The sequence below is a fragment of the Bos grunniens genome, chromosome 12 (genome assembly GCF_055505025.1).
Source record: "Bos grunniens cultivar Pamir isolate PY7600 chromosome 12, Bosgru_T2T1.0, whole genome shotgun sequence".
Taxonomy (NCBI): domain Eukaryota; kingdom Metazoa; phylum Chordata; class Mammalia; order Artiodactyla; family Bovidae; genus Bos; species Bos grunniens.
This window is the reverse complement of record NC_141176.1, coordinates 73400094-73422854: the sequence shown is the minus strand read 5'-3', so window position 1 is coordinate 73422854 and position 22761 is coordinate 73400094. Positions and strand designations below refer to the sequence as shown.

General features: G+C 39.4%; 1 protein-coding gene and 1 long non-coding RNA gene across 2 annotated transcripts in view; one reads left to right on the top strand and one right to left on the bottom strand.

The window, feature by feature from the left end:
* Positions 1–5288: 5288 nt before the first annotated feature.
* LOC147361895 (ATP-binding cassette sub-family C member 4-like) overlaps positions 5289–22761 on the bottom strand; it is a 228591-nt gene continuing 211118 nt past the window's right edge. Inside the window, exons 19-20 of the mRNA XM_086330214.1 lie at positions 13957–14103; positions 5289–7393 (exon numbers count right to left, since the gene is read on the bottom strand). Coding sequence (XP_086186340.1) covers positions 7305–7393; positions 13957–14103 — 236 coding nt within the window. The 3' untranslated portion in view covers positions 5289–7304. The remainder of the gene's footprint in view (positions 7394–13956; positions 14104–22761) is intronic.
* Positions 8083–8922, top strand: LOC147361896 (uncharacterized). The gene is made up of 2 exons (XR_015138362.1): positions 8083–8143; positions 8684–8922. It is a non-coding gene; the product is annotated as an uncharacterized LOC147361896 (long non-coding RNA).

Below are 22761 nucleotides of genomic sequence, written 5' to 3'. Positions count from 1 at the left end.
GTCTGAATTTGGCAATAAGGAGTTCATGGTCTGAGCCACAGTCAGCTCCTGGTCTTGTTTTTGCTGACTGTATAGAGCTTCTCCATCTCTGGCTGCAAATAATATAATCAGTCTGATTTCAGTGTTGACCCTCTGGTGATGTCCATGTGTAGAGAGTCTTCTTTTGTGTTGTTGGAAGAGGGTGTTTGTTATGACCAGTGCATTTTCTTGGCAAAACTCTATTAGTCTTTGCCCTACTTCATTCCGTATTCCAAGGCCAAATTTGCCTGTTACTCCAGATGTTTCTTGACTTCCTACTTTTTGATTCCAGTCACCTATAATGAAAAGGACATCTTTTTTGGGTGTTAGTTCTAAAAGGTCTTGTAGGTCTTCATAGAACCATTCAACTTCAGCTTCTTCACTGTTACTGGTTGGGGCATAGACTTCGATTATTGTGATATTGAATGGTTTGCCTTGGAAATGAACAGAGATCATTCTGTCATTTTTTGAGATTGCACCCAAGTACTGTATTTTGGACTCTTTTGTTGTTCTTTCTCCTGCATTCACAGGAATTCCAAAAAGCCCAATTCAAGCTACACACATAATTTCCTGATCTGGTTGGACTTCAGGCCCATCTGATGGACCACATCACCATTGCCCGCGCTTCTGTACCTCTGTCTCACAGGCATAGAGACAATGATGAGTATATAGAAAGAAGCATATTGACCCAGAAGCAAGTGACAAGTTTTGATGCCCCCCAAATAAGGAGAATCATTATTTTATATATTTCTCATTTGGAGCACACCATTTTGGAAATTCTAACCAAAGTCTATGAATCCACATGAAAAAAAAAAAAATTCTTAGATGAAATCTTTCACTGAGAGAAAATGGTGATTTTTAACAATTCAGATAAATTCTTTAGTTTGCAGAGACTGACAGCCTATACATGGAGGGGAAATTCCACTAGCCCAGTATTGTGCTGAGGCAGGGTTTAGGGCTAAATTTCCTGAATATTATTAACAGGGAGAGTAAGACTCTACACCTACTCTCAATCTTAGTAAAAACTGGGATATATCAAAAAATAAAAGAATGGTGTTAAGAATTAAATGATGTACATTACACTTTATGTAATATACATAAAGTACTAACCAGTTTAAGCTAGAAACTCTAACTCCACCATCACCACCCTCCAGTGTGCTCTACATGCCAGCAGTCAGGGGAGTAGGTGTTCACAGATTTATGAGCCCCCAAAATATTAAGAATCTCATGAAGTTGAGTCCTAATAGACCACTCATTCTAACTTACTAGAACAGCTTACTATTATCTAGAGACATATCAGAGAAGGTGCTACTTTTCCTAGATGTAGTGATGATGTCACAGGTACCAAAGTGACTGTGGCTTTTCTTTGGTCACAATGAAAATCAAATCAGAGGTCTATTTCGTTTGAAGATGTACTTTTAAAATAATATGACCAATAAACTTCATGCCTACTACAAAGGCAAATGAGTGCAATTGTGTGGTAGTTTGAGCATTCTTTGGCATTGCCTTTCTTTGGGATTGGAATGAAAACTAACCTTTCCAGTCCTGTGGCCACTGCTGAGTTTTCCAAATTTGCTGGCATATTGAGCACAGCACTTTTACAACATCATCTTTCAGGATTTGGAATAGCTCAACTGGAATTCCATCACCTAGCTTTGTTAGTAGTGATGTTTTCTAAGGCCCACTTGACTTCACATTCCAGGATGTCTGGCTCTAGGTCAATGATCACACCATCATGATTATCTGGGTCGTGAAGATCTTTTTTGTACAGTTCTTCTGTGTATTCTTGCCATCTCTTCTTAATATCTTCTGCTTCTGTCAGGTCCATACTATTTCTGTCCTTTATCGAGCCCATCTTTGCAAGAAATGTTCCCTTGGTATTTCTAATTTTCTTGAAGAGATCTCTAGTCTTTTCCATTCTGTTGTTTTCCTCTATTTCTTTGCATTGATCGCTGAAGAAGGCTATTTTGTCCCTTAGTCTCCCATAAATACTTAGGAGTGTCAAAATAGTAAGTCTTCACTAAGACAAAGGATAACTTGAAAGATAAAGAAGATATGGAATAAGAAAAGAAACATTTCTTTAAAAAAATTAAAAAAGGATAGAAACATATCAAAAAATGTTACTTACTGCCATGTCCCTAAGTTTATCAATCTTTGGAAGGCAGTAAGTAACAATGCCAAAGAATGCTCAAACTACCACACAACTGCACTCATCTCACATGCTAGTAAAGTAATGCTCAAAATTCTCCAAGCCAGGCTTCAGCAATATGTGAACCATGAACTTCCTGATGTTCAAGCTGATTTTAGAAAACGCAGAGGAACTAGAGATCAAATTGCCAACATCTGCTGAGTCATGGAAAAAGCAAGAGAGTTCCAGAAAAACATCTATTTCTCCTTCATTGACTATGACAAAGCCTTTGACTGTGTGGATCACAATAAACTGTGATCCACAGTTGATTGAAATTCTGAAAGAGATGGGAATACCAGACCACCTGATCTGCCTCTTAAGAAATTTGTATTCAGGTCAGGAAGTAACAGTTAGAACTGGACATGGAACAACAGGCTGGTTCCAAGTAGGAAAAGGAGTACATCAAGGCTGTATATTGTCACCCTGCTTATTTAACTTCTATGAAGAGCACATCATGAGAAACACTGGACTGGAAGAAACACAAGCTGGAATCAAGATTGCTGGGAGAAATATCAATAACCTCAGATATGCAGATGACACCACCCTTATGGCAGAAAGTGAAGAGGAACTCAAAAGCCTCTTGATGAAAGTAGAAGTGGAGAGTGAAAAAGCTGGCTTAAAGCTCAACATTCAGAAAATGAAGATCATGGCATCTGGTCCCATCACTTCATGGGAAATAGATGGGGAAACAGTGGAAACAGTGTCAGACTTTATTTTTTTGGGCTCCAAAATCACTGCAGATGGTGACTGCAGCCATGAAATTAAAAGACGCCTACTCCTTGGAAGGAAAGTTATGACCAACCTAGATAGCATATTCAAAAGCAGAGATACTGCTTTGCCAACAAAGGTTCGTCTAGTCAAGGCTATGGTTTTTCCTGTGGTCATGTATGGATGTGAGAGTTGGACTGTGAAGAAGGCTGAGCCCCGAAGAATTGATGCTTTTGAACTGTAGTATTGGAGAAGACTCTTGAGAGTCCCTTGGACTGCAAGGAGATCCAACCAGTCCATTCTGAAGATCAGCCCTGGGATTTCTTTGGAAGGAAGGATGCTAAAGCTGAAACTCCACTACTTTGGCCACGTCTTGCGAAGAGTTGACTCATTGGAAAAGACTCTGATGCTGGGAGGGATTGGGGGCAGGAGGAGAAGGGGACGACAGTGGATGAGATGGCTGAATGGCATCACTGACTCGATGGACGTGAGTCTGGGTAAACTCTGGGAGTTGGTGATGGACAGGGAGGCCTGGCGTGCTGTGATTCATGGGGTCACAAAGAGTTGGACATGACTGAGTGACTGAACTGTAGGGACAAAATGATGCACCTCTGAATCAACAATATGAAACCAGATTATTCAATATAGTCCCAAGAGAACAATTTGACATTTCCTATTTCATGCACCATGAACTGGTATATTGATACCAATTGAAGGACAAATCTAGATTTTGTAAACTCATGAATCTCAGGAAATTCAACTGTGTCCACTCCAGTCTGGCATTCTTGGTGGAAGCAAGAAGCCTGGTTAGGATGTCAGAATGACTAAGGCAGAGGACCACTACCTATAGAAGGGAGTCTCATGAGCACCTTTCATTCTCCAAAAGGATACTGTGCTGTGAGCAGCTGTTTATGACAAGCCGCAATGGCATCTAAATGAATTGTAAATGAAATATTCAAAAAAGCAGCAAAGAAAAGAAAATAATGCTTGTGAAAATGTTAAAGGTCTTGTTTAAAAGCCTGTACAAACAAAAAAATTGAAAAATAAGACATTGCTTTATTGCTAGAGGCCATGACAAGTTTTCTCATAACACAGAAGTTCCACAGTTCTCTAAAACTAGTCAACAAGCAAAGAAGAGATGGTCACCCCATGTTCTCAAATATCAATTACAAAAGACATTTTATAAGACTTGCCATGAGTCCCAACCTCAAGTATTTCACAGGCTTTATGTAATCTCATTCTTACATCAATACAAGGAGGGATTATGCTCTCCATTTACAAAGCAGGGAACTGATACTCAGAGATGCTTATCGAAATTGGACTCTTTAGAAGTAATAAAAATTAAAATGATCAAGAATCTTCCAAGGTTTATCAAATACACCAAGGATAAACAGAATCATCAAAAATGAGTTTGGAAACTCTTGGCATGAACTGTATCCTTTAAAACAAAACTCAACAGCCTCCTTCCAGCCCCTTCCCTTCCTCTTCTCAGCTGGTGAGAGAAAAACTGGCTCCCATTCAGGAACCAGCAGCACCTCCAGCCCCAGCATCCACAGCAGCAGCCTTTCCTTCTCATCTGGGATCAAAGGTCACCTCCTGGAAGCTCCGCCCACCTCCTGGACCAGGCTTCCTAACTGCCCCCAGCCCTCACATCCAGTTTGCCTTCCAGGACTTCCTCCACAGGGCTCCCACAATTAGGATTCCCAAGGAGCAAGGGGTGAGTTTCTGGATGTCTTCCTTCCCTGGGGGAGCTGGAGGAGACCCATGAGGAGAGGGCTTCATGCCTGACTCACCCCTGTACATCAGGGCCTCAACTCTAACCCCTGCTTGTTGAAGAGAAGTAGGGAGAGAGGGAAATACCACCCACCACCTCACACACACACCCAACTCACAAACTGTACACCCGAACAACCAGCAACACCTCCTCAGACCCTACATTCCAGATGGGTCTCTCTCCTGCTTCAGTCAAACTCCTTCCAGGAGTAGCCTGTCTTCACTTCAACTCCCTTCACACCTCCTGGATTCTCAGCCCTTTGCACTCTGGCCTCCTCACATCTGAAACCTGCTTCTCGGGTCACTGACATCTCCTGACTCCAAATCAACCAACTTTCCATGGACTCACTTTTCATTTGCATTGAGCAGACCTGTCCTTTCTTGATTCACCAACCTACTTCCTTCCTTTTTTTTTTTTTTTTAATTTATCTCATTTAATCTTTTTTTTCCTAATTTTATTTTATTTTTAAACTTAACATAATTGTATTAGTTTTGCCAAATATCAAAATGAATCCGCCACAGGTATACATGTGTTCCCCATCCTGAACCCTCCTACTTCCTTCTTCTTCCTTTGCTATTCACTGAGTCTCCTCTCCTCCCCTTTCTTTCTCTACTTACTCTCTGATATCAAGTCTTCTTATCTTGGCCCCTAAAAATGCTTCCCTCTCTCTGGGCTATCTTATCCTCACAGATTCATCTACTACAGCTCAGTGAAGGGTACACAGGCTCCATGCTCATCCCAGATCTCCTCCTCAAACACCAGACTCTTACTTCCAATGACCTACGGGACACCTCCACCTTCAACTTCAAGATAATTGAACTACAAGTGGCAGAGCTGGGGTTGCAAATCAGCAAGACTAGACTTTTCTTTCCTCTTTAATGAGAATGTTTCCTACTGAAATCAGGTAGCATCTATCCTTGTCTCTATCTGTCGTGCAAAAATATGTAACAATTCTGATATGACCACTAACTAACCATGAGCTAAGTACATGGCAGAAACCCAACCTTGGCCTACCTTGCCATAGCAAAGAAACAGAACCTTTCACAAAATCTTTTCAAAGTAATTCACCATCACTGTTAAAATGTGACACTGTTTTTAGGAAAAAATTGTTTCTGGGAATAAATTACATAGTTAAACCCAGCAGGACACATTTATAAAATAAGTTTGCAAAACAGAAAACTATCAGACAAATTTGCAGTACAAGTCCTCTGCCTCTGCCTCTCAGCTTTGTTCACATTGGTAACAGTGGAAGCCTTGCCCACAGGCTATGCTGTCTGCACTGAGAAGTTCACTGCTGCATTTCTGTGTGCAGTCCTTCATAATCCATTTAATTTCCAAAATTAACACTGGGGAAGAAAAGGAAAATTCCCTGCAAACTTAATCACTGAAAAGTAGAATTAAATAACAGAAAAAAACAGCCCATGTGAGCAACAATACTAAATGAGATGAGAGCAGAGATGACACAACATCATTCTTTAGAACCTCAAGTTCACAGACAAAAGAGAGGCTGGATAGAAGGTATTCCATAGGTCTCTCTCTCTCTCTCTCCTTTCTTTAAGACATCTCAAGGCACAGCAATCAACCCGTGAAAAGGAAAAAAGCCTACAAAAACAAAGGACATTTTCTGAGATAACTTTGATCCCGGAATCAAATTACTGGCTTAAAGGCTTTGTACCCTCAATAACTGCTCTCTGTCGTCCTTGTTGGACCTCCCAGGTGGCTCAGTGGTAAAGAATTCACCTGCCAATAAAGGAAACACAGGTTTGATCCCTGGGTCAGGAAGATCCCATAGGCAATGGCAACTCACTCGAGTACCCTTGCCTTAGAAATCCCATGGACAGGGGAGCCTGCAGGGCTGTAGTCCCTGGGGTCACAAAAGAGTTTTACACAACTTAGTGACTAAACAACAACATTGTCCTTGCTAAAGTATTATTTTCAACTTATTTTTACCAATCTTTTCTTTGTAAGTAACCACATATGGCTTTATCCAAACAAAACCGTGCAGTTAATATGTGCCCTCTGTGGTAATACAATGCATCGTGCTGGTGCTCAGTCATGTCTGAGTCCCTGAAACACCATAGACTACAGCCTGCCAGGCTCCTCTGTCCATGGAATTTTCCAGGCAAGAATACTGGAGTAGGTTGCCATTTCCTTCTCCAGGGGATCTTCTTCACCCAAGGACTGACTCTTGTCTCTTGTGTTTCCTGTATTCACAGGAAACTTCTTTACCACTGAGCCCCCTGGGAAGGCCAGTACGATGCATAATTTAGTTTATCAAGGCTATCTTTCTGTGAGAGATGATTGTCTCTCTGTTATGAAATGTGCTCACAGTAAAGGGAATCCACACCAAATACCTGGAAGGCAGAGGGAGAACCACTTACCCTGCATGCCGCTGCTTCAGACCAACCTTGACGTAACTGTGTAGCCACTCCTGCCCAGGTGTTACTCATGTTAACTCAGACTCCCAATCACAGCCATACCTCTCTCTTACAAACACAGCCTCTTACTGAAGATAACAGGACACATCACCAGTTTGAAAGGCCCACTCTCAGCCCCTGTGAAAAGGCCTTGAGAAACAGGCACCTGCTTTTCCCTGTGAGAGCTCTGACAGGACTGCTACGTTACCTGGATGAAATCAAGAAACGTCAAGGGCAGTAAGTCATCCATTTGACCTATGTCTTTCGAAAAACGATTTAAAATTCTTCCTGCAAGAACAAGATATAAAAAATTACTCATTTCTTCAGGTAGGAGAAACTATTCATGAAATAATCAAAACAATATTTTTTAAAGCATATGTATTTAGGGGCTTCCCTGGTGGTACAGTGGATAAGAATCTGCCTGCCAATGCAGGGGACATGGGTTTAATCCCTAGGTTAGGAAGATCATCTGGAGAATAAAATGACTACCCACTCCAGTATTCTTGGCTGCAAAATCCCATGGAGAGAGGAGCCTAGTGAGCTACAGTCCATGGGGACACAAAAGGGTCAGACATGACTTAGTGACTAAACAACACCAGCAAATTTAACATATCACAAATTCACATAAAATGATTTAAGGTGATGTAAGTGGTAAAAATAAAGAGAAAATAGGATGACACCTAAATAGAAACAAAAATATCACCAAATGTCAGTGGGTGGGGAGTTGAAATTGAGCCCTGATTTTCAAAAGAATGGGGGAAATCTTGTGGCAGTACTGGAAAGGGTTGGTGGATTTTAGAATGTTCCCTCATTTTAGATCTCTTATCTAAGACTCACTCCAAGTGCTAAGTCAGTAATAAACACCTGCAAAATATTTAAGTCAATCCTGATTGTTACACTAATTTTGCTTTAGTTATCAAGATTAATTTTGCCATGATACTTTTTAAATAAACATAACTTCTCTGTAATTTTTTTCCCTCCAGATGGTTCACATCCCCTCACATTTTGGGAAATTGTCGATTCCAGCCATTTCCAAGTGTGAGTTTAATACTCGGGTAGTAAGCCATTATTTTCATTAGATGTGCCAGGTGTGACAAACATAGATTTGTGAATAAGCATCTAAGAAGACCAGAGGGATGTAGGCAGGAAAACAGAAATATTACTAAATGACTAAGGATTACTTATAACCCTTGATTTTATTTCCCTTCTCAGAATCCACAACAACAGTATATCCTAAAGGCTGTAAGGTTAGATGATGATAACTAATTTCTAGTAAATATTTGGTGTGAACTAAAAATGCCACCTGTCACATCAGTAAACAAAGGATGCTGCAGCCATCAGGACTCTGCAGACACCCCTGCAAGGGTGGTGCACCCTGAGGAGACTCAGGATGAGAAAGCACAGGACACTGGCCCCAGACAGTGGAGATGCAGATCAGAGGAACTGTAACAGGGAGGAGCCGGTTTTGACTGCATGTTGGATCTCTTTGACTTTGGCTTTTGCTACTCATCGCTTTTGTTGAGGAATCCTACTTCTCTGCCTAAATGTTAAACTAAAGTGGCTTTTTTCTGCTCACAGAGAGAAAGTCTGACCTTGGCCACTTGTGAATGGCTGCAGCAAAGAAGAAATGAACACATCCCTCTCCAATTTTCCAAGATAAATGGCATTCTGACTTGACTTCCTTGCCTGCTTTCCTCTTTGTTCTATAAAAGAACCTGGCATCCAGACCCCAATAAGATTGTTATTTTGAGACATTAGTTTGCCATCTTCGCAGTCTGCCAGCTTTCCAAATAAAGTTGTTATTCCTTGCCTCCACACCTCGTCTGTAAGACTTACTGGGCTGTCATGAGGCAAGCAGAACAAGCTTGAAATTGGTAACAAGTAACACTACTATATGTGGTTTTCTCTTCATGACAAAACATGCCAGAAACAAAGTCCATCATAAATAATCTATTGCAAATTCCACTTCTGAAAATAATCACAGGAAAGTGTTCAATTTAATATACCTACCACTAAAAGAGTAATTAATTTATGGCCCCTACACCTTTTGTACAAACTAGGTCGATCTTTGCAGTACTCATTTGGGCTTCTATTTTCTTGAAGGAATGAAGTCATGTTAATAGACACAGGAGGGGAGACAAGATATACCCGAGTGTGCTATCTGCTCTAGGATTAGTAACCTTGAAGATTTAAACTTCATCCCAAATCCTTGAAAAATAAGTCAGCATCTGGAGATACCCACAGGTATTGAATACAAAAGAGTCTGGTTAACTGTGGTCATGAACAATCAAAGGCTTTGAGAACAGAAATCCAGTCCCACTTGATACTCCCAACTTCATGACTGTAGTTTTCAAATTAACTGACAAAAGTGGAGCAACTTCACAACCATAAAAGCACAGACTCCTCCAATCATTTCCTCATTACAGCTTCATAATAAGATGAGATCTGTGTGGCCCTCCGCAGTTTATTATCCTATACTCTGCTCCTGCCTGGACCAAACAACATGTGCTGAGTAAATCTACACATGATGCTGACCTCAACAGTCTTATTTAACTATCATTAGAGTCTTGTGGAACAGGAAAGAGAAGCAGTTACTTCCCTTTCACAGGAGACGAAGTTCCCAGACACCATGTCATCATCCTTGCTAAGGTTCCTTAGGCATTGCCCATGTGCTAAGTGTTGCAAATGTATTAATCTGTTTAATGCCCACAGTACTGAGATATTCACAAGTGTGTGAATCAGTCAGTTCAATTCAGCTGCTCAGTCATATATGACTCTTTGCAACTCTATGGACTGCAGCACGCCAGGCCTCCCTGTCCATCATCAACTCCCAGAGCTTGCTCAAACTCATGTCCATCAAGTCAATAATAACATCCAACCATCTCATCCTCTGTCGTCCCCCTCTCCTCCCACCTTCAATCTTTCCCAACATCAGGGTCTTTTCAAATGAGTCAGCTCTTCACTTCAGGTGGCCAAAGTATTGGAGCTTCAGCATCAGTCCTTCCAGTGAATATTCAGGACTGATTTCCTTTAGGATGGACTGGTTGGATCTCCTTGAGGTCCAAGGGACTCCCAAGAGTCTTCTCCAACACCACAGTTCAAAAGTATCAAGTCTTCGGCACTAGCTTTCCTATGGCCCTACTCTCACATCCATTCATGACTACTGGAAAAACCATAGCTTTGACCACATGGACTTCTGTCAGCAAAGTAATGTCTCTGCTTTTTAATATGCTGTCTAGATTGGTCATAGCTTTTCTTCCAAGGAGCAAGCGTCTTTTAATTTCATGGCTGCAGTCACCATCTGCAATGATTTTGGAGCCCAAGAAAACAAAGTCTCTCATTCTTTCCACTGTTTCCCCACTTATCTGCCATGAAATGATGGGACCAGATGTCATGATTTTAGTTTTCCAAATGTTGAGTTTTAACTCAGCTGTTTCACTCTCCTCTTTCACTTTCATCAAGAGGCTCCTCAGTTCCTCTTTGCTTTCTGCCATAATGGTGGTGTCATCTGCATATCTAAGGTTATTGATATTTTTCCTGGCAATCTTGATTCTGGCTTGAGCTTCATCCAGCCCAGGATTTCACATGATGTACTCTGCATATAAGTTAAATAAGCAAGGTGACAATATACAGCCTTGACGTACTCCTTTCCGAACTTGGAACCTATCCATTGTTTCATGTCCAGGTCTAACTATTGCTTCTTGATCTGCATACAGGTTTCTTAGGAGGCAGGTCAGGTGGTCTGGTAATCCCATCTCTTTCAGAATTTTCCAGAGTTTATTGTGATCCACACAGTCGAAGGCCTTGGCATAGTCAATAAAGCAGAAGTAGATATTTTTATGGAACTCTCTTGCCTTTTTGATGATCCAACAGATGTTGGCAGCTTGATCTCTGGTTCCTCTGCCTTTTCTAAAACCAGCTTGAATATCTGGAATTTCTCGATTCAGGTACTGTTGAAGCATCACTTGGAGTTTTTTGAGCATTGTTTTGCTAGCGTGAGAGATCAGTGCAATTGTGCAATAGTTTGAACATTCTTTAGCATTGCCTTTCTTTGGGATTGGAATGAAAACTGACTTTTTCCAGTCCTGTGGCCACTTCCACAGTTTTCCAAATTTGCTGGCATACTGACTGCAGCACTTTAACAGGAGCATCTTTTAGAATTTGAAGTAATTCAGCTAACTCCATCAACTGCACTAGCTTTTTTTTTTTTTAGTTTTATTTTTTTAATTTTATTTTATTTTTAAACTTTGCAATATTGTATTGGTTTTGCCAAATATCGAAATGAATCTGCCACAGGTATACATGTGTTCCCCATCCTGAACCCTCCTCCCTCCTCCCTCCCCATACCATCCCTCTGGGTCGTCCCAGTACACCAGCCCCAAACATCCAGTATCGTGTATCGAACCTGGACTGGCGACTTGTTCCATATATGATATTATACATATTTCAATGCCATTCTCCCAAATCATCCCACCCTCTCCCTCTCCCACAGAGTCCATAAGACTGTTCTATACATCAGTGTCTCTTTTGCTGTCTCGTACACAGGGTTATTGTTACCATCTTTCTAAATTCCATATATATGCTTTAGTATACTGTATTGGTGTTTTTCTTTCTGACTTACTTCACTCTGTATAATAGGCTCCAGTTTCATCCGCCTCATTAGAACTGATTCAAACGTATTCTTTTTAATGGCTGAGTAATACTCCATTGTGCACTAGTTTTTTTGTAGTGATGCTTCCTAACACCCATCTGACTTCAGACTCCAGGAAGTCTGGCTCTAGGTAAGTGATCACACCATCATGGTTATCTGGGTCATGAAGGTGTATTTTGTGTAGTTCTTCTGTGTATTCTTGCCACCTTTTCTTAATATCTTCTGCTTCTGTGGGGTCTGTACCATTTCTGCCCTTTATTGTGCCCATCTTTCCTTGAAATGTTCCCTTCATATCTCTAATTTTCTTGAAGCAACCTCTAGTCTTTGCCAGTGTGTTAACAGTATCCTCATATTTTACAGGTTAGAAAATCGAGACACAGAGAAATGAAATAACTAGCACATACATAAAGATTAATGTAACTCTAACTGGCTACTGCTATTAGTAATTAGCAAGAGGACTGAACCAAGACAGCTGGTTCTAGAATCCATAATTATAACCATGGCACCATCCTGCCTGGAGATTTGCCTGCCCAGTAGTATCTACATGCTTTATCCTTGGTCACACAGCTAGTTGATGACCATGCTGAGCTTATTCCTATCCTCCCTTTAGCCCTCATCCCTGCCTCGACAGGTCCTGTCAATCATCACTTGGAAAAAAACAAAGACACCTTGGGCCTCAGCACAAGTCTAACCACCTGAACAGTGTGGGCATGTACACTGATGAACTAACCCTTTGTAGGAAGCCAGGTCAGGAGGCTACTTTCTGAAGTAAGACAGGTCAAAGGCCTCAAGGTAGAGGAAGCAACCACTAGGAAACCTTCAGGGACACTCTTCCTTAACACTGAAGATCCACCTGCCACATACCACAAGACCACTTAAATATAACCAAAAGTCCATTGCAAAACTAGAGAGTGGATTTTATTGAGGAGGATGTATACATTTAACTGATCTTCTGTTTTAACTAATTTTCCATTACCATTTAGGTAAACCTCAAAGTATGAACGCATGTCAGAGCTCTGTGGTCCCAGAAACGAATGGGCAATGAAACAAAGACACACACAGCCTGTCTCCTATAGAGATGTTCCTGGAAGAAGGTCCTTCTTAACACCATGTTAGCTTAACACCATGTAACACAGCCAACATTCCAACAACTTGTCAAAAACATTTCAACATGTTATCATTATCTGTTGGATGTTTCATATGCCACACAACAAATGGACTCTTAAACCATCCTGCAAAATATACATTCATTTATCTTTACTGCTGCTGCTACTGCTAAGTCACTTCAGTCATGTCCAACTCTGTGCGACCCCATAGATGGCAGCCCATCAGGCTCCCCCTCCCTGGGATTCTCCAGGCAAGAACACTAGAGTGGGTTGCCATTTCCTTCTCCAAATTAGCAGTTTAGGACTCACCTAACATTTATATTATACTTCTTCAACAGAACCCAGGATGAACCACTAGTAAAACAGATTATAAGATTATTTGGATATTGGATGAATTGATCTGCTGAACTCTATAATTCACAGAAGGAATTAAAACTTTTAATTTGTTTTTTAACAAATAAAATTCTGCACTGTGCTAATCTCATTTTGCATATAGTTTAGCAAATGGCTATTAAGGCTTTATTGTAAGGGATTACAAAAAAAAAAGTCCTATTGTGCACCATGCAAGATACAGAAAATAATGATTCACAAATAACTAACGAACAGCTAAGGGAATCATGGTTTTTCCTTTCATTATAGACTTCTCAAAATAAAAATGTTTTCAAATTAAAGTTATATTAAGAGTTTATAGAAAATCACATCCCTAGCTTAAGAACTTAAAGGTCTTTCCATTTTAAAAAGGAATGGATGATTATAACTAAAGCTTGTTAAAATGTTGCTTTGGGGAAAAGTCTTGATTCTTTGTTTCATTCTTTCTAATAGCTTTTTCTTTGCCTGCTTACTATAAAATAAAGCACTGTTATTCTGAGGACAATTTCTGATTCAGTTACAGACACACATAAATTTCAAGAAAAGCTCATACACTCCTATATTCAGATTTCCTCTGGTAGGAAAAAATAGCTATGAAACTTTTTATATAAAACTAATCAACATGCACAGTGATTTTTGTCCTAGCATCTCTTCCATTTTCAACTGTCAAACATAATTAGGCATTAAAAGTGTTAAGACATAGAAAAACTTGGTGTCTGACTTACCTATAGGATTTCTATTGAAGAACAATATCGGAGCTCTCAAAATGGACTCCAACATTTTGTTGTGCAAAGTTTGTGAAGAATTAACAAGGACATAGAATATCAACAGAGATCTTATGATGCCAAAAAGGATGGTAGATACAATTAACCCTGAAATAAAGAAACATCACTCAGCACAAGATCTCTGCCTTATACTCAATGATGCTAAAGCATGGTAGGCAGTTTATAAAGATACTGTGTATTTTATTCTATAAGTAAAATTTATACATAAATTTACATATATAGAATATAGAATCAATAAATTTATATATATATATATGTAACTACACATATACAATGGATTGTGTAAGAGCTCAATGATTTCACAAAATATATTTATAAAGTACAATATAAAAAACACTATTTTCTTCTCATGAAATAGAAACAACACAGAGGAGGGTGGAAATCGTGTAAACTGCAGGCGCATTTTAGGTTTTCCTAATTCAATTAAAAGTCCTAATAAAAACTCAGGAGAAAAAAGATAATTAATTCCAGTTGAGTTATTTCAAATCCTAAAAGATGATGTTGTGAAAGTGCTGCACTCAATATGCCAGCAAATTTGGAAATCTCGGCAGTGGCCACAGGACTGGAAAATGTCAGTTTTCATTCCAATCCCTGAGAAAGGCAATGCCAAAGAATGCTCAAACTACCACACAATTACACTCATCTCACACGCGTGTAAAGTTATGCTCAAAATTCTCCAAGCCAGGCTTCAGCAATACGTGAACCATAAAATTCCAGATGTTCAAGCTGGTTTTGAAAAGGCAGAGAAATCAGAGATCAAATTGCCACCCCCATGGAATCATCAAAAAAGCAAGAGAGTTCCAGAAAAACATCTATTTCTGCTTTATTGACTATGCCAAGGCCTTTGACTGTATGGATCACAATAAACTCTGGAAAATTCTGAAAGAGATAGGAATAAAAGACCACCTGACCTGCCTTCTGATAAATCTGTATGCAGCTCAGGAAGCAACAGTTAAAACTGGGCATGGCTTTCTTATCCATTCATCTGCTGATGGACATCTAGGTTGCTTCCATGTCCTGGCTATTATAAACAGTGCTGCGATGAACATTGGGGTACACATGTCTCTTTCCCTTCTGGTTTCCTCAGTGTGTATGCCCAGCAGTGGGATTGCTGGATCATAAGGCGGTTCTATTTCCAGTTTTTTAAGGAATCTCCACAGTGTTCTCCATAGTGGCTGTACTAGTTTGCATTCCCACCAACAGTGTAAGAGGGTTCCCTTTTCTCCACACCCTCTCCAGCATTTATTATTTGTAGACTTTTGGATCACAGCCATTCTGACTGGTGTGAAATGGTACCTCATAGTGGTTTTGATTTGCATTTCTCTGATAATAAGTGATATTGAGCATCTTTTCATGTGTTTGTTAGCCATCTGTATGTCTTCTTTGGAGAAATGTCTATTTAGTGCTTTGGCCCATTTTTTGATTGGGTCATTTATTTTTCTGGAGTTGAGCTGTAGGAGTTGTTTGTATATTTTTGAGAGCTATGCTACATATACACAATGGAGTATTACTCAGCCATTAAAAAGAATACCTTTGAATCAGTTTTAATGAGGTGGATGAAACTGGAGCCTATTATACAGAGTGAAGTAAGCCAGAAGGAAAAACACCAATACAGTATACTAACGCATATATATGGAATTTAGAAAGATGGTAACAATAACCCTGTGTACGAGACAGCAAAAGAGACACTGATGTATAGAACAATCTTATGGACTCTGTGGGAGAGGGGGAGGGTGGGAAGATTTGGGAGAATGGCATTGAAACATGTAAAATATCATGTATGAAATGAGATGCCAGTCCAGGTTCGATGCATGATGCTGGATGCTTGGGGCTGGTGCACTGGGACGACCCAGAGGGATGGTATGGGGAGGGAGGAGGGAGGAGGGTTCAGGATGGGGAACACATGTATACCTGTGGCGGATTCATTTTGATATTTGGCAAAACTAATAAAATTATGTAAAGTTTAAAAATAAAATAAAATTAAAAAAAAAAACAAAAAACTGGGCATGGAACAACAGACTGGTTCCAAATTCGGAAAGGAGTACGTCAAGGCTGTGTATTGTCACCTGGCCTATTTAACATATATGCAGAGTACATCATGAGAAATCCTGGGCTGGATGAAGCATAAGCTGGAATCAAGATTGCCAGGAGAAATAGCAATAACCTCAGATATGCAGATGGCACCACCCTTATGGCAGAAAGTGAAGAACTAGAGCCTCTTTGATTAAAGTGAAAGAGGAGAGTGAAAAAGTTGGCTTAAAGCTCAACATTCAGAAAACTAAGATCATGGCATCCAGTCCCATCACTTCATGGCAAATAGATGGGGAAACAGTGGAAATAGTGGCAGACTTTATTTATTGGGGGGCTCCAAAATCACTGCAGATGGTGACTGCAGCCACAAAATAAAAAGACACATACTCCTTAAAAGAAAACTAATGACCAATCCAGACAGCATATTAAAAAGCAGAGACATTATTTTGCCAACAAAGGTCCATCTAATTAAGGCTATGGTTTTTCCATTGGTCATGTATGGATGTGAGAGTTGGACCAAAGGAAAGCTAATGCCTAAGACTCAATGCTTTTGAACTGTGGTGTTGGAGAAGCCTCTTGAGAGTCCCTTGGACTGCAAGGAGATCCAACCAGTCCATCCTGAAGGATATCAGTCCTGAATATTCATTGGAAGGACTGATGCTAAAGCTGAAGCTCCAATTCTTTGGCCACCTGATGTGAAGAGCTGACTCATTTGAAAAGACCCTGATGTTGGGAAAGATTGAAGGTGGGAGGAGAAGCGCATGACAGAGGATGAGATGGTTGGATGCCATCACTGACTCAATGGACACGAGTTTGAGTAAACTCCAGGAGTTGGTGATGCTAAAGGGCCTGATGTTGGAAGGCCTGACATGCTACAGTCCATTGGGTCACAAAGAATTGGACACAACTGAGAGACTGAACTAAACTGATAAAAAGTAGTTGATCTTCCTTTCCCCGCATTTCAAATATCACTACTTAAAATATGTCCCATAATCTAAAACTCTGGTATGCCTTACAGCCAACAGATGAATTAACAGGGAACAAGAGAAAAGACTTAGCATTTCCTTGTAAACATCTAATTACAAGTAAGTGTCTATTTACTTTCATGTAAAGTTGCTACTTGAGAACCTACTGTACAGCACAGAGAAGTCTATTCAGTGCTCTGTGGTGACCGAAATGGGAAAGAAATCAAAAAATGGGAGGATATATGTATATGTATAACTGGTTCACTTTCCTGAACAGCAGAAAGTAACACAACATGGTTATGCTACAACTATACTGTAATAAAAATTAGTAAAACTTTTAAAAATAAATAATAAAGTAGCTACTTCTATGCCCAAGTAGCTTTAAAGAGTGCAAAAAGATCATGTTAAGTTGTAAGTGGACCATCCCTTAAACAACTGAACTGGAAGGAACTACAAATTAGATTTTGACATGAGGTAATTAATCTAAGTTCGCAACTAATCTCTATGTGATTTATAGAAACATAAAGCATTTGTAAATAAATATCGTCATTTAAATGTATGTCTTTTCCATGACATAGATGATCACTACTATGCATCAGACAGCTATGAATTAAAACAGCCCTCCAAACATCTCTCCTGCTCACAATGGTAGAGTGGGTAAATAGAGTAAATATAATAAATAGTCCATCAAGTACTTTTTTTCCATTTAGATGACACATCAGTGTTATTTAAATTCTGAAAGCTGCTCAAATTCCTGAATTCCATCAACAGGCATTTGCTGCCTACCATTCTATATGAATATGTAACAGAATCCCTTCCTCCTTTTTAAGTCCACATAATCAACCAATTCAGAAGGTAAACAGTCAATGGGTTTAAGTTTCTTAGCAAGTGATCAATAAAATAAATACCAAATTTCAACGAGTGGATTTTCATATGAATCACTTTTTGTAGAAAGCTTGTACAAACATTTCCTGTGGGAATATTTATGTTTTTAATTTTTTTAATATTTTATTTTTAATTTAAATTTATTTAACTTTACAATATTGTATTGGTTTTGTCATATATCAAAATGAATCTGCCACAGGTATACATGTGTTCCCCACCCTGAACCCTCCTCCCTCCTCCCTCCCCATACCATCCCTCTGGGTCGTCCCAGTGCACCAGCCCCAAGCATCCAGCATCGTGCATCGAACCTGGACTGGCGACTCATTTCATATATGATATTATACATATTTCAGTGCCATTCTCCCAAATCATCCCACCCTCTCCCTCTCCCACAGAGTCCACAAGACTGTTCTATACATCAGGGTCTCTTTTGCTGTCTCGTATACAAGGTTATTGTTACCATCTTTCTAAATTCCATATATATGCGTTAGTATACTATATTGGTGTTTCTCTTTCTGGCTTATTTTACTCTGTATAATAGGCTCCAGTTTCATCCACCTCATTAGAACTGATTCAAATGTACTCTTTTTAATGGCTGAGTAATACTCCATTGTGTATATGTACCACAGCTTTCTTATCCATTCATCTGCTGATGGACATCTAGGTTGCTTCCATATCCTGGCTATTATAAACAGTGCTGCGATGAACATTGGGGGTACACGTGTCTCTTTCCCTTCTGGTTCCTCAGTGTGTATGCCCAGCAGTGGGATTGCTGGATCATAAGGCAGTTCTATTTCCAGTTTTTTAAGGAATCTCCACACTGTTCTCCATAGTGGCTGTACTAGTTTGCATTCCCACCAACAGTGTAAGAGGGTTCCCTTTTCTCCGCACCCCCTCCAGCATTTATTGCTTGTAGACTTTTGGATCACAGCCATTCTGACTGGCATGAAATGGTACCTCATAGTGGTTTTGATTTGCATTTCTCTGATAATGAGTGATATTGAGCATCTTTTCATGTGTTTGTTAGCCATCTGTATGTCTTCTTTGGAGAAATGTCTATTTAGTTCTTGGGCCCATTTTTTGATTGGGTCATTTATTTTTCTGGAATTGAACTGTAGGAGTTGCTTGTATATTTTTGAGATTAGTTGTTTGTCAGTTGCTTCATTTGCTATTATTTTCTCCCATTCTGAAGGCTGTCTTTTCACCTTGCTTATAGTTTCCTTTGTTGTGCAGAAGCTTTTAAGTTTAATTAGGTCCCATTTGTTTATTTTTGCTTTTATTTCCAATATTCTAGGAGGTGGGTCATAGAGGACCCTGCTGTGATGTATGTCGGAGAGTGTTTTGCCTATGTTCTCCTCTAGGAGTTTTATAGTTTTTGGTCTTACATTTAGATCTTTAATCCATTTTGAGTTTATTTTTGCAGATGACATGATCCTCTACATAGAAAACCCTAAAGACTCCACTAGAAAATTACTAGAACTAATCAATGAATATAGTAAAGTTGCAGGATATAAAATTAACACACAGAAATCCCTTGCATTCCTATACACTAATAATGAGAAAATAGAAAGTGAAATTAAGAAAATAATTCCATTCACCATTGCAACGAAAAGAATAAAATACTTAGGACTACCTAAAGAAACTAAAGACCTACATATAGAAAACTATAAAACACTGGTGAAAGAAATCAAAGAGGACACTAATAGATGGAGAAATATACCATGTTCATGGATTGGAAAAATCAATATAGTGAAAATGAGTATACTACCCAAAGCAATTTATAGATTCAATGCAATCCCTATCAAGCTACCAACGGTATTCTTCACAGAGCTAGAACAAATGATTTCACAATTTGTATGGAAATACAAAAAACCTTGAATAGCCAAAGCTATCTTCAGAAAGAAGAATGAACTGGAGGAATCAACCTGCCTGACTTCAGTCTCTACTACAAAGCCATAGTCATCAAGACAGCATGGTACTGGCACAAAGACAGAAATATAGATCAGTGGAACAAAATAGAAAGCCCAGAGGTAAATCCACGCACATATGGACACCTTATCTTTGACAAAGGAGGCAAGAATATACAATGGATTAAAGACAATCTCTTTAACAAGTGGTGCTGGGAAAACTGGTCAACCACTTGTAAAAGAATGAAACTAGAGCACTTTCTAACACCATACACAAAAATAAACTGTGGGAATATTTAAATTAAAAAAAATTTAATTGGGGTATAACTGTCTTACAATGTTGTGTTAGTTTCTGCTGAACAAGGAAGTGAATCAGCTACATGTATACAAATATCCGCTCTCTCTTGGACCTCCTTCCCCACCACAATTTCCACCCCTCTAGGTCACCACAGATCACCAAGCTGAGCTCCTTGAGCTATACAAAAACAACTTCCCACTAGATATTTGTTTTACACATGGTAGTGTAGATATGTCAATCCTAATTTTCTAACTTACCCCCTTAACCAGAGTCAACCATCTATTCTTTACCTCTACATTTTTACATCTAAAAATTATTAAATTTTATATATATAAAGAGAATTTACACAAATATTTAACAAATACTTTGATTCAAGAAACGTATTTTATGCTGAAAAGTATTTCCCAGCTCACAAGGCCATGTGTTTGTCTCCCTCTTAAAAATTTGAATCATGACTTTCAGTTCTCAAAATCATCTGTGAATAAGCTGCTAAAGGGCAAGACGTGGGAAAACACCATGGGAGGATCACATTCACCATCAAGTTTACTTTTTCTTCAGAGAAACTACATGACAGTCATAAGAGGAGGCTGAACAAGTGCCACCTCCCCCCTGCCTGTGGGAAAGTGAGGCTTCATGTAGATTTCATAGCACTTTGGGTCAGACCAGAAATAACTCAGTGGTCTCTATTCCTACTGTTGCAAATAGCATCTATATTGTACCATTTTTCTAGATTCCACATATATGTGTTAATTATGCATTTTTTTCTCTTTCTGACTTACTTCACTCTGTATGACAGACTCTAAGTCCATCCATGTCTACAAATGACCCAATTTTGTTCCTTTTTATGGTTGAGTAATATTCCAGTGTGGGCTTCCCTGGTGGCTCAGTGGTAAAGAACCTGCCTGCCAATGGAGTATGCAGATTCAATCCCTGGGTCAGGTAGACCCCCTGGAGAAGGAAATGGCAACTCACTCTAGTATTTTTGCCTAGGAAACCACATGGAAGAGGAGCCTGATAGGCTACAGTCCATGGGATTGAAAATGAGTCAGACATGATTTAGCAACTGAATAACAAAAATATGCCAGTGTATATATGTTCCATAAATGAGATGAAAAGACAACCTTGATAATGAGAAAAATATCTGCAAACCAAGCAATTTTCAAGGGATTAATTTCCAAAATATACAAACAGCTCATGTAACTCAAAAAAAATCAAAAAATGGGCAGAAGACTTAAATAGACACTTTCCAAAGAAGACAGACAGATGGCCAAAAGGCACATGAAAAAATGTTCAACATCACTTAATTTTTCAGGTCAATTCAGTTCAGTCACTTAGTTGTGTCTGACTCTTTGTGACCCCATGGACTGCAGGCTGCCAGGCTTCCCTGTCCATCACCAAATCCTGGAGCTTGATCAAACTCAAGTCTCTCAAGTGGGTGATGCCATCCAACCATCTAATCCTCTGTCATCCCCTTCTCCTCCTGCCATCAGTCTTTCCCAGCATCAGGGTCTTTTCCAAGAAGTCAGTTCTTCGCATCAGGTGGCCAAAGTATGGGAGCTTCAGCTTCAGCATGAGTCCTTCCAATGAATATTTAGGACTGATTTCCTTTAGGATGGACCTGTTGGATCTCCTTGCAGTCCAAGGGACTCTCAAGAGTGTTCTCCAACAGCACAGTTCAAAAGCATCAAGTCTTCAGCATTCAGCTATCTTGATAGTCCAACTCTCACATCCATATGTAGATCAAAACTACGTCAAGGTAGGACTTCACACCAGTCAGAATGGCCATCATCAAAAAATCTACAAGCAATAAATGCCAGAGAGAGTGTGGAGAAAAGGAAACCTTTTTACACTGTTGGTGGGAATGTACATTGATACAGCCACTATGGAGAACAGTATGAAGATTCTTTAAAAAACTAGGAATAAAACTACCACATGACCCAGCAAGCCCACTACTGGGCAATATCCTGAGGACACCATAATCCAAATGACACATGGCCCTCAAGGTTCACAGCAGCACTATTTACAAAAGCTAAGACATGGAAGCAATCTAGATGTCCATCAACAGATGAATGGAAGAAGATATTTAAAATTTTAGGTGAAGATGAATGCTATATAAATTCTAAACACTCCTGTGAATAGAGAGGGTCATTTTATTAGTCTGGCAAGCCAAATGTTAAATCAATCACACAGTTGGGGATGAGATAACACTGTGATCTCAAGGTAAGAAAGAGAAGGAATTCTAATCCCACACACTGTCTCGCATACAGAGTTATCATTACCATCTTTCTAAATTCCATATATGGCAGATTCATGTTGATATATGGCAAAACCAATACAATATTGGAAAGTAATTAATCTCCAATTAAAATAAATAAATTTATATTAAAAAATAAAATTAAAAAAAAATAATCCCACACACAGGATTACTTCCTGTTTAGCTTCTCAAGTAATTAGTGAAGCCCAAGAGAGGAGCAGTGTGGAAGTCTGAATACCGACAAGGCAATAACACCTTCATTTCAGGACCCTTGCTGCCAGAGAATTTCATGTAAGATCAATAAAAGCCAGGATTTATTCAGACGAAATTAGAACACTCTGAACCACAGGATGGGGATCCCTTTCTAATCTCCTTGCCCATTCATACGATGATACAAGATTTAGC